Raw genomic sequence first — 11905 nt, 5'->3', positions numbered from 1 at the left:
CACAATACTCCAGTTGTGGGTGCACCAGAGTCATATAGAGTGGTAGTAATACCTCTCTCGATCTACAAGCCACACTTCTGGCTATGCAACCAAGGGTGGCGTTTGCCCTCTTGACCACCGCATCACACTGCTGACTCATGTTTAGCCTGCAGTCAACCAGTACCCCGAGGTCCCTTTCACAAGTGCTGCTCTCCAGCCACTTGTCACCTAACCTGTATTTATGACACCTATTCCGATGGCCCAAGTGCAAAATCTTGCACTTATCCACATTGAACGCCATTCTGTTGTCTCCTGCCCACTTCCATAGTCTGTCCAGATCCTTTTGGATCTGGAGTACCTGCTCCTCAGTTGTGGCCACTGCTCCAGTTTTAGTATCATCTGCGAATTTGATCAGCAGACTGTTCACCCCTTCTTCCATGTCGTTAACGAAAAGATTAAACAGGATCAGCCCCAGGACAGAGCCCTGGGGGACCCCGCTTGTCAATAGACGCCATCCCGATGATTCCCCACTAATGGTTACCCTCTGCTTTCGGTCAGTCAACCATGCCCTAATCCACCGGACAGTGCTTTGGTGTATCCCAAAACTCCTCAGTTTCTCCACCAGGATATCATGGGGCACTTTTTCACTTTGCTGAAATCCAGGTAAACCACATCTAACACCAGCTCTGAGGTCAGTCTACCCTTCTCAGAGCTGCAGTCAAATCAGTTCTTTCTCTGCCTGCTGTGAAAGAGGAGAGAGGGTGTTCAGAATCTCTGAAGATTGGTATCCGACTCCTAGAAAATTGGCATTTATTAAGTTTGGTTCCTTCTCTAAGTGCTGGAGGGGAAACCAAGTGGCTGGCACCTATCAACACACATGGTGGGAATGTGATGAGATGCAAAAATTCTGGAGTACAGTTTTCACTGAAATTACTTGAAGAAGTAGAAGTACCTATGGGCTAAGAATTGGCCCGACTTAATGCATTTGTTGAAAAGAATATAAATATAGAACATGAGCTAATTTTACATGTTCTATTTGTTGCTAGAAAAGTAACAGTTTCACAATGAAGGATTTTAAATTTACATATTTGAATAAATGGTATGAATTGATATGGAAGACAGCAATAACAGAAAAATTGTCGTACAAACTACATGTTACAGGAGGCCAACAAATGTTTGATTCCTTTGTTTGGTTACCAATTATTGAATATACTAACATAATCGAATATGGGAGGAGGATACCAACAAGTTAGAAATCATTATGGTTGTTGTAACAGTAACCAAGTTGCATCCTGAAGGACTTTAGATTCTATTTTATGTTCTTGGGGTGGGATGGGAAAGGGATATGGATAAATATTTAATGCATGCTTCCAAATGTTTCTTTATTTTTGCTTAATTTTCAATAAAGGAAACTTACAAAAAACTTCTAATCTGAATTGGAGTTTTGTAATCCAAATGAAGCTAATGAGTTTTAGATTTATTTAAGTATACAACACTATACACCACCTATCTGATCTGTTCTCACTCACCTCCAGGTTCATCTACATGCATGAACACCATGTCATCATTAGCTGCCAAGATAGAGTAAAACTGTTCTTGACCAACTGAAGGAAGCTGGGCCATATTCCAGGTTTCACCTTGATCCAATGACACATGGATTCGCCTTGTAGTTCCCTAGAGAAGGCAATGATTGTTAACATTATTGATCGGTAAAATTATTTAGATAACATACGTAACTATATATAAAAACTCATTATATACAGTAATATAATGTTACCATAAAATAACAAAAAACTCATTTTGTTATTTACAGAATAAATATTTACCATTCAAAGGGCTGCTCTATCCTAAGATATCAAGATTTCTTCATAAACATATTATTCATGATGAGGATGATGATAAGCTGACTTTTTAATAGAATTTTTCCCTCTTGGAGCTTGACTGCTGAGAATATGGCCAGGATGAACTAAATATACACTGAGTAGACTGGGACAAGATGATCCACCCATACCCAAGGGCTGAGTATCTGTTGAATGTGGAATGCCATTGAATAGTGGGTTCCTGCTGAAATGTGGTTAAAACTAATGTGGTTGTTCTCTGCACCAAGCTGAGCTAACAAGCCATGACTTGTTAACCATGAGCTACCCAAGAACAGAACCCATCGTTTATTGTCATTGTGAATGGTGGACTGTTCACCATGGTGATGTGCCAGCTGGGTTCAGCAACATGATAAAACCACATTTTACCACCAACCTAAAACTTAGCAAGGACATACATTCAACCCATCCTCAAACCTCTCTTCAGCTGACAATTTATGTTTATAAATATTTAATATCAGTGCATAAAGCAAGAATGGAATAATGAACTGGAAGACCTCATATTGTTCAGCAAATGGAGTGCTTTACTGTTATCTATTTCACAAGGGATTATACATCTCAAACTATGCTTACTTCAGCAAAAATCAATGTTTCAAGTGTATTGGGCCTCCACCACATCTGTTTAATAAGGATTTAATTAAACTAGCCAGTTGTTGGTAATGTAATGCTGCTAATGCATCTCTTCTCCATATGTTTTGGCAATGCCCAATGGCAGCTTCCTTTTGGAAAGAGGTAATGATTCAGATAAATCTTGTGACAGAATGCCCTTTAATATTTAAGGATACACATGCTCTTTTGAATTACCTTCCCATCTCTTGGAATCTAACACAAAGTCAATGTAAATAGATTTTCTGCACCCTTTTGACAGCTATAAGACTGATATCTGAGGATTAATGGCATTTTCCCCTCTCCCTCTGAAGCAGGGGAACTAAATGGTCAAATGTAGCAACCTACTGAATTGAACAGGTGGCCTTTAGACATAATCTACAAATGGATAAATATATGGATATTTGGGGTGCCTTTAATAATTGTAGAATTAATTTAGTAACAGTGGTATATCCTATTACATATTAATATATAGGGTTATATAACATATATGTAAGCAGTGCTATGGATCTTTTTCATTCCTTTAATATTATTCAAACTTTCTTCCCCACCCACTTTGCTTCTTTTCTTATGGAGCCATTTGGTTGGTTGTGTACAGCACAATGAAAACTAAATTTTAAAAACATGCAAGTGTGTGTAATCATGCTGTCTGAACCCATTCTAAGGCCTGTCCTTGCATTAACTGAAGCTTAAAACAAGCAAGCAAGCAAGCAAACAAACAAGACACAACAACATGACCATAATGCTGGATTTTTTTACTACCCATTACAGAAGCACGAGCAGCAAAAAACTTATTGTAAGCTAAGCTCACAGGGCCTATAGAAATCAAAAAGGAGGAGAATGTCCTACCTTTTCGGTCATCACTGATGCAAAGAGGAAGCGGCCACCAAGGCCAAAGGAGTAGATTTTACTTCCTATAGTTTTGAATGTCTTCCCAAAGTCTTTGGTCCTCTTCAGTTCAAGTAATCCCAGATCAGCTTCTTGAGAAAAGGAGATAAATGAATTAATATTGTTCCAACCAGAGAGATGGCTAAGTCCCTCTCCCTGCAATAATCAAACCAAGAGAGGTTAGAGGGCTGCAGTGCTAGCCCTGCCACCACGGCTGTGCAGTTCCCACCCTCTGCTTTCCAATGTTCATGTGTTGCACATCAGTCTCCACAAAGGAGCAGCCTATGCACATCAGCTGACTTTTGCAGGCATTCATGCTCACATGGGGATGTCAGGGAAAGAAGCTGCAGAGCCATGCAACCTCAGGGCAGAGTTTCAGAGCTGCATGTGTAACACCTGATGAGGGCTAAAGAATGAATTAAAATAAAGCTGAAGAGAACAAACACTTTTAACTAGGGTTATGTAGGGTTATAATAGGACTGGTGACTGGACTGCATGATGCTAACCTTATTTGCATGTTGCTTTTCAATTTGCCATAACTTCAAAGATAGCTCACAACAATAAAATGGTATAAAATAGAAAACAAAATTCAGAACAAATCAACAGAAACACTGAACAGAAAATCAACAGAAACACTAAAATGAAACAGAGAGTACTTACTACAAGAGCCATTCAGGTAAGTGGTGAAGAAGATGGTTATTCCAGGGCCCCTAGAAGAAGTCAACAGAGGAAAGTCTGCTTATACTGCTAAGAGCAAGAAAGCTGGCTGAGTGAAGAACTGGCAATTCAACACTCTGTTCACCATGGGATGCCCTCCTCCCTCAGCTTCTACTTTTCCAACTCCACAGTTCCTATAGTTTTGCAAAAGGGTGGAAAAGGTGGAATACACTGACAGCAGTCAGGTCCAATCAAAAGAACTTCCTAGCACTTACCAGGAAGAAGGTAATCTAAAAGCTATCTCCTTGTATGAGCAAATATCCCACATGGCTTTGCTTCCCTAGCCAGCTTTCCATTTGACAGTTGTCAAGGGAATGCAAAGTAACAAATTAACCTATCTGCAGGCTTATTTAATCAACATCCATGGATGGTACCTATTGTGTGCTGACAGCAGGCACCTACCAGGATATTCAGCAGGTAAGCCTTTTCATTCTGGGCCCTGAAAGTGCACAACTTCACATCTGCAAAAGTCTGGGGAAAATGTTACAAAAATGTCTGTGCACATTTGGGGCACGCATACTAACACGCGCGCACGCACACACACAATACGCAGTGACAGCTGTTCCAATGTGCCACTTGGAAACTTTGGTGGGCTGTCACTGCAGGTTACTTTGGAGATCACAAAGTGATCTATGGGCGAAAGATGGCTAGAAGGGAGGAAAGACCCAGCAAGTGCAAAGGGATTTGTGACTGGACCTTGTGGTGGCAAGCCAGTGTTGGTCACTCTAAAGTGTTGTTGTGGATACTTGGTGGAGCAACAGTTCAGCCTGGCAAAACCAGGGGCTTTAGTCACTTTTGCTGAGTGGCTTGCTCACCACATTCCAGTTGCCTGTATTTGCAAGCAGCAATCCCTAGAACAAGCTATAGGTTGGCAGGGTGGCTTGTTGCCCACAAATGAAACCACCCTGTGGGAAGTGGTGCTCAAATGACACTAGGTCCCCTAGCTGTGTGTCAGGCCCTACCTGCAGGAGGACTCCTCAGAAGCAATGAGCCCCAGCCACAGACACCGTGGTTGTGGCTGCAGATGACTCCCTTCCATTAGAGGAGGAAAAGCCAGGATCCTCATGGGCAGTCCCTGTGGCTCCCCAAGAGCAGAAGCCAGAGGCAGAGGCAGAGGCAATTCACCCCTTAGAAAGGAGGAGAAGTACATGGCTTTGGCTCCGGCAGAAATCCAAACAGTCTGAAAGGGGAGTTTTCCATGAAACAGCACGCTGAATTAATTAGCCGGCTGTGCTGAGTTACAGCTGGCTATAAATTAGTTCAGGCAGAGCTGCTCTGTGTTGCAAACAACAAGTGGCATTATCTGTGTTCCTGGACTTTGTTGTTGTTAACCAGTATCTAGATTCCTGACCTGTTTATTATACATTCTTTTGGACACCCGCACCTGACTTGGAGCTTCGGAAATGAACTAACCATATGGCCTTGACCCCTGGAATCAAACTGACAATTCTTGAGAAGGTAATACGAAGAGTAGGCTTTTGTGTACTCAGGGCAGGACACTGTGTTGCATGAACGCAGTCTTTGCAAGAGTGTACAAGGATAGGCATTGTGGAATGCTTCTTGTATAGATTGCAGAACTGCTACAATGCATACTATATCAAATCTTACTGTCATCAAGAGTAACAATCTTTGACAAGGTATTCAGAAAATCTATCAAGCCAAAACATAGCAGCTTTTCAGAGGTCAATGTCCAGAAGCAAAAGTCTTTTAAGAAGTTCCTTGTAGGGAAAGTGCCCTAGGAAACAGTTTTCAAATTCTGGGACACAGGACAGTTATATAGATGAATGTTTAGCATTTCTGCAAACGCTGTGGTTAAAACAATGTACAAGGTAGAATATCAGCTTGAAAATAATAGGAAAAACTTTGCCTTTTTCCAAAAGGAGATGCTCAACCCCTCTGCTCATAAAGGAGAATATGCCCCTGCTGTATGTTTTGGACAGCATGTACTTCTATACAGGAGTCTTCAATCCAGTCACCAGGTTAGTACTAGATTAGCAACAACTTCTCTCCTTCCCACCAATAATGCCTAGTTATCATCACTAGCAATCAGGTCACTGTTTTATTTATTTAAAACTTTTTAGACCATCCCTTATCGTAGTCTCATGACGGTTTAACAATAAGACAAAATAGAATAAAGCACAGCTTCCTAGTCAAATTCTTAACCAATCAACAATAAAACCCATATTAAAATTTAAACCTTAAAACATTAGGAAAATAAAAACATTTTAGACTGGCACCGAAAAGAATAAAGTGATGGTGCCATGCAAACCTTTCTGGGGAGCATATTCCACAATTGGGGTGCCACCACAGAGAAGGCCCTTCTCCGGGTAGTCGCCCTCCTAATCTCCTTCAAGGAGGGCTCCTGGAAAAGGGCCTCTGCCCCAGATCTTACAAGGCAAGCAGGCATGTATGGCAAGATATGCTCCTTCAAGTAACCAGGCCCTAAGCCATTTAGAGCTTTATAGGTTATCACCAGCACCTTAAATTGGGCCTGGGCTTCAACTGGCAGCCAGTGTAGGTGGTAAAGGACCAGTGTTATATGTTCATACCTGCTGGTCCCTGTTAACAACTTGGCAGCTCTATTCTGAAGTATCCAGACCCTCTATGTAGACAACCCTACATAGAGCGTGTTACAGTAGTCCAATTGGGAAGTTACCAGCACATGGGTCACCATTGCCAGGCACCGCTTATCCAAACAGGGGCACAGATGATAACTCAGCCTAAGCTGAAAGAAAGCGCTCCTTGCCACAGCCGCCACCTGGGATTCCAGGGACAGCTCTGGATCAAGGAGCACTCCCAAACTGTGCACCCTATCCTTTAGGGGGAGTGCCACCCTGTTCAGAACAGGGTTGGAAACACCTATCCGGGAGGCTAAACTGCCTACCAGCACGACCTCTATCTTGTCTGGATTAAGCCTCAATTTATTGGCCCCCATCCAGTCCATCACCCCAGTCAGGCACCAATTCAGGATCTCCACTGCCTCACCTGGATTAGATGTAAAAGAGAGGTAGGGCTGGGTGTCATCAGTGTATTGATGGCTCCGCAGCCCAAAACTCCTGATGACCTCTCCCAGCGGTTTCATGTAGATGTTAAAAAGCACGGGGGATAAAATGGAATCCTGTGGAACTCCATGGCAAAGCTCCCATGGCACAGAGTCACAATCCCCCAGCACCACCTGCTGGAATCAGCCGGTCAAGTAGGAGTGAAACCACCACAAAGCACTGCCTCCAACCCCCAGCCTATCCAGAAGGATATCATGGTTGATGGTATCAAAAACCACACTAGCAATGAGTTCTCCAAACTGCAAAGAACTCAGTGGGGAGGGGAAGAAGGGGTTCTTCCTTCTGCCAGCTCTGCCACACTAGATCCCTCCCCACACAACAAGGAATAAGGAGAAATTGTGTCACTTCTTCTCCAAAGCACAGCATGACATAAGACCCCTAACCCCTCCCCTCCAATAAGTCCTCTGTGTATGCATCCACATATTATGTCTGTCTAGGAAGAAATTTAGGGACTTCTGTAAGTTAGAACCAGATCAGCCAGCAGAAGAGGCATTGACCTATATGTGATCCAAGTGCAAGACTCAGTGACAACATTCATTCCTCATGGAAAATACTTATAGATATGTTGTTGTCAGGTATTGCCTGATATGGGAGTTAGACCATCTAGCCCAGTATTGTCTACTTCAATTGGCAACAGCTGCCAAAGGTCTTATGCAGAAGTCTTTTCCAGTCCTACTGTCCAAGATCCTTTTATCTGGAGATATCAGGGATTAAGTCTGGGATCTTTCATACAGAAAGCGTGTGCTCTACCATCAAGCTTTACAACTACTCCCATAATGGCTATGGAATGCTCAAAGTGAAAAAAATCTAGAACAGTAAAATTTAACATATAGCAATGAAAGGCCTTTATAAAGTGCTCTTTCTATGCACAGCCAGGGTCAAATAGTGAAAGATGGCAGTTAAAAAAAAAGTTACTGTAACTTTTCTGAAAAAAGCACATGTTACCAATTATTGATGGGAAAAGGAAAAGTTACTGTAGTACCAATGGGATTGAGATTGCTGGGATTGAGAAAACAGCACTGAATGTTTTATTCTAAGGACAGTGATCTTTGCGTTTTTGCAAACAGCCAGCTGTAATGCAATCAGAGAATATTAAATGACTAACTCCCCCTGGAGAGCACATTTGTTTTTCAGCTGCTCACCATTTGGCCAAGCAAACATCTTTGTGGATTTCTTTCCATTTCTCACCAAAGGACCTGGATATCCAGAGGCTGCCCTGAAACATTTAGAAAGTTTTGCTTATTATGAGACATATCCCTTTCATATTCCTTTCCATCACAAATATTTACTAAAATATTTTAGCCCAGTTTTCTATTGAAATTGCTTAAAATGGCTTACAATTTGATCAACATACTTAAAAATACAATCAGTAAGCAAGAGAAAAGAAAGTAGCATCTAAAACACTTCAGCTAAGTTATCAAGGAAATTAAAAGTAGTAACTTGGCAGTTGTGGCAAAAGAGGAATCCTTTGCAGAGTGTCAAATTGTCATTAGTGAGGGGTTGGGAGAATGTTCCAAAGTGTAGTTGTGGCCACACAGAAGGCCCTCTTCTGCATTCCAACTGGACATAACTCAGATGCTAATGGAATATGAAAGTAAGCCTTCACAGAGGATTTCAAAGCATAGGAAGATCAATTTGAGAAAAGGCAATATTTTAAGTACCTTGATACCGATTCATTTAAGGCTCTAGACTCAGAACTAGCACTTTGAATAGGGCCCAGAAACAGAGCACAAGCCAGTGAAGCCATTGCAGTAAAAGGGGTCTCATGATCCTAATAACAGACTGACTGTAACATTTCTGAGTGGGTGAAAACTGCATTTATTATGGAAGCAAGCATCAGTGACAATGTCTCTTCTTATCCCCTTTCTACAAGAGCTACGTAATCTTTAGACGTATGTTTAACCATGATAAATATACTCAGAAAACAAAATGTGGCAGTGCAAAGGGCAATTACAATGGCTACCATCTAGCCTGCAGTTTTCCATACTGAAGCCATGTTGGTCTTGGTCTCTGATCAGTGTTGACATCACTGCTGTACAAGATCAGATGGAATTTTGAGGTTATTTGTTTCCTTAAGACTTCACAACTCCTGGTCAAACTCCTCTGTCCAAAACTGTTAGCTATTTAAGATCCTCCTAGAAAATAGCTGTCTGTTGCTGATACAAAGATTATTAATAATTATACTCTGTAGTTTCTGTGTAAAAAAAAAAAACAACACTTAGGGTGATTTACACCATATGACCACAAAGCAGCATTATTTACTGGCTGAAAATGATGCTGCTGCCAATTGTGTCCAAATGGAGTTATATAAGGACTGCTTATCCCCACCCCATTCCCTATACATTCCTCATGGGTCAGTTCACACAATCAAGCAAGTCACAGCAGTTTTAATAATCCGCTACGGCTTATCTAAATCATCAGCACATGCTGGGTCCCATTAGACTAGCAGCAGACCATGGGCTGTTTGCCTTCAAACAAGCCATGCAATCCAGGAAGCCATGACAGATAGGTAATTAGGTTAATGTAGCCAGGATTTGGTACCTATTTAAACAAACCCTAGTTTTAACAAAACATACTGGCTTGTTTTGATCACAAGAACTAGATCATTTACTCTAAATATATTAATGCAGATCAGATGCAGGGCTTAAATTACCACATCAGTGAAGAAATAAGAAGATAGTTCAAAACACACATGTACACACACACACACGCACATACTGGCCCTTACCTCAGTACTAAGCACCAACAACAAATCAGAATTCTGAGGGTGATAAATTATCTGAGTCAAAGGATGGAAAGGGAGATCTGTCATTACGAAATTCTTAGCGAAATCTGATGATCTGAAGATTCTTCCGGTGTGAAATGGGCCAGATCTATCCCCAGTTAGTATCACCTAGACAGAAAGACAAAGAAACAGGTTTGCCAAGGATCCTAACCTGATCTAATAAGTAGACTTTATGAAATTCATACCCTAACAATATCAAGAATACTGTTTGATTGCACGAGTACTATAACAATAAATTTAGAGAGCAATCTTGAGTTACCTAGACTGCATTTATAGGACCATAGGATACTCTGAATTCCCAAATACGATGCAGGAAACAGGTGGGGATCTAAGCTTCTATAGCCCTCCTCCCTTTCACAGCTGGTGTAGAAAAACATGATGGTAGCTTCTCTGAAGTCAGAAAGTGGGAAGGATATGTGAAGGGGAGGAGACTGGAGCCACCTGGGTACAAAGTATCCTGACATCACTCCAGTCTCCTTCCCTCTCCCTCTGAAGCACCTCAGTTAAATGGCCAAATGGCTTATGAACATTGAAGGTATGATCCATTGGACTGCACCATTATCTACAAACTGACAATCTTGAACAAGTGGGCAATGCACCAAGAACAATGCTTGTGTCTCAAGGTCATACAGAAAATGAATGGAGAATAGAATAGCTTGGTATGCAGACATTTTGTGGCAGAAGTCTATGCCATGAAACTAAAGCAAGAATATTGTCAGATACCTGAAAATATATTTATTCCACCCAACAAGCTTCAGAAAAAAAGTTTCTCCTCTGTCAGGTGCTATTTATCTTTCTCCAGATGTATCAAGAACACATCCTTCCAATAACTCTTCTGTGCGGAAATTACATTGGAAGAGCCATTGGAAGGACATTTTCTTGAGGCAGCTGAAAAAAGATAAGAGGAAGGAAAAACATTTTTAAGTGCTTTGTGCAGAATAATTATTTTCTTCAAGCACCTGAGAACTTTATTTTGTTTTGTGACAAATGCCTCCCCCTCTTCTACTTTTAGAAGTCTCTGTCTTACATACAATATGGATATCTAAGCCATACTGTGCCAATACTCTACATGACTCTCTAGCAGTCACCTGCTTAAGCACTTGGAAACAAAGTTCAGTACCATCTGAGGTTCCAAGCTTCAAACAGCTCAAGCAAGGTCTCAAATCACCCCTCTGCTATTAGGAAAAATGATAAAATGAAGCCTTTCAAAGATCTTTCATCTTGAAACTAACTCCCACCTTTAAATAAAAAGAATAGCACTAACAGATATCTCTCCAAATCATACTTGCAGGCAATCCCTACCTTCCCTGAATTCTCTGGTCCAATAGCCATTCCAAATTCTGTTCTGATGAAAGTGTTGTTAATGAGATCTGTGATGTCTATGAATGTTTTCCCATAGTCTTCACTATGATATAAGAGAGAGAGAGAAGTATAAAAACAAGAGGATACAAAAATCTTTAACTGCGTTTGGAGATCTCTTAAAGCAACTGAGCAGACCAAATAAGTAACAGAAAGAACTGAAACTCTTTACAGTCACCATCTGCAGATAGCTTGTGGTTTTCATATGCGGTGAGCCAAATATGGAATACTTCAGGTTGAGAACTTTTGTACATGAGGGCAAATATGTACAGAAAACTGCCACCTGACACAGCACTTATACAGGAAAATATATGTATAACAGACAGTATATTTAAGAACCGATCTCTTCCTTTTCACTTCAAGGTAGCTTAACAAAAGAAACATTTCAAATAATAACAAACGAAGCATATTCAAAAGCAATACTGAGCTGGTAACTAAAGAGCATTCAATCTAAAATGAGTGGCTAGTTATCATAGAACAAATGTGTTCAGTTGGGATTCGAGCCTGGTTTTGGCATAGCAGCAGCCTTGGTCACCCTTCCTAAGGACCAGTCTCAGGAGACAGACATGGAGACTGTGATTCTTCTTGATCACTTGATGGCCTCTGGTATCATCACCTATGATATCCTTCTG

At 41.2% G+C, this 11905-nt stretch overlaps 1 protein-coding gene across 2 annotated transcripts in view; it reads right to left on the bottom strand.

The window, feature by feature from the left end:
- The window catches only part of SORT1 (sortilin 1), a 51495-nt gene that overhangs the window by 16223 nt on the left and 23367 nt on the right, over positions 1-11905 (bottom strand). The window contains exons 4-9 of one of the 2 annotated variants that reach the window (XM_044443473.1): positions 11217-11319; positions 9858-10022; positions 8272-8345; positions 4011-4060; positions 3312-3442; positions 1509-1653 (exon numbers count right to left, since the gene is read on the bottom strand). In XM_044443473.1, coding sequence (XP_044299408.1) covers positions 1509-1653; positions 3312-3442; positions 4011-4060; positions 8272-8345; positions 9858-10022; positions 11217-11319 — 668 coding nt within the window. The remainder of the gene's footprint in view (positions 1-1508; positions 1654-3311; positions 3443-4010; positions 4061-8271; positions 8346-9857; positions 10023-11216; positions 11320-11905) is intronic. The other variant, XM_044443481.1, reaches the window with a different exon arrangement.

The sequence above is a fragment of the Varanus komodoensis genome, unplaced genomic scaffold (assembly GCF_004798865.1).
Source record: "Varanus komodoensis strain SLA01 unplaced genomic scaffold, ASM479886v1 scaffold1, whole genome shotgun sequence".
Classification (NCBI taxonomy): Eukaryota; Metazoa; Chordata; class Lepidosauria; order Squamata; family Varanidae; genus Varanus; species Varanus komodoensis.
This window is presented reverse-complemented; position numbering and strand designations above follow the sequence as displayed.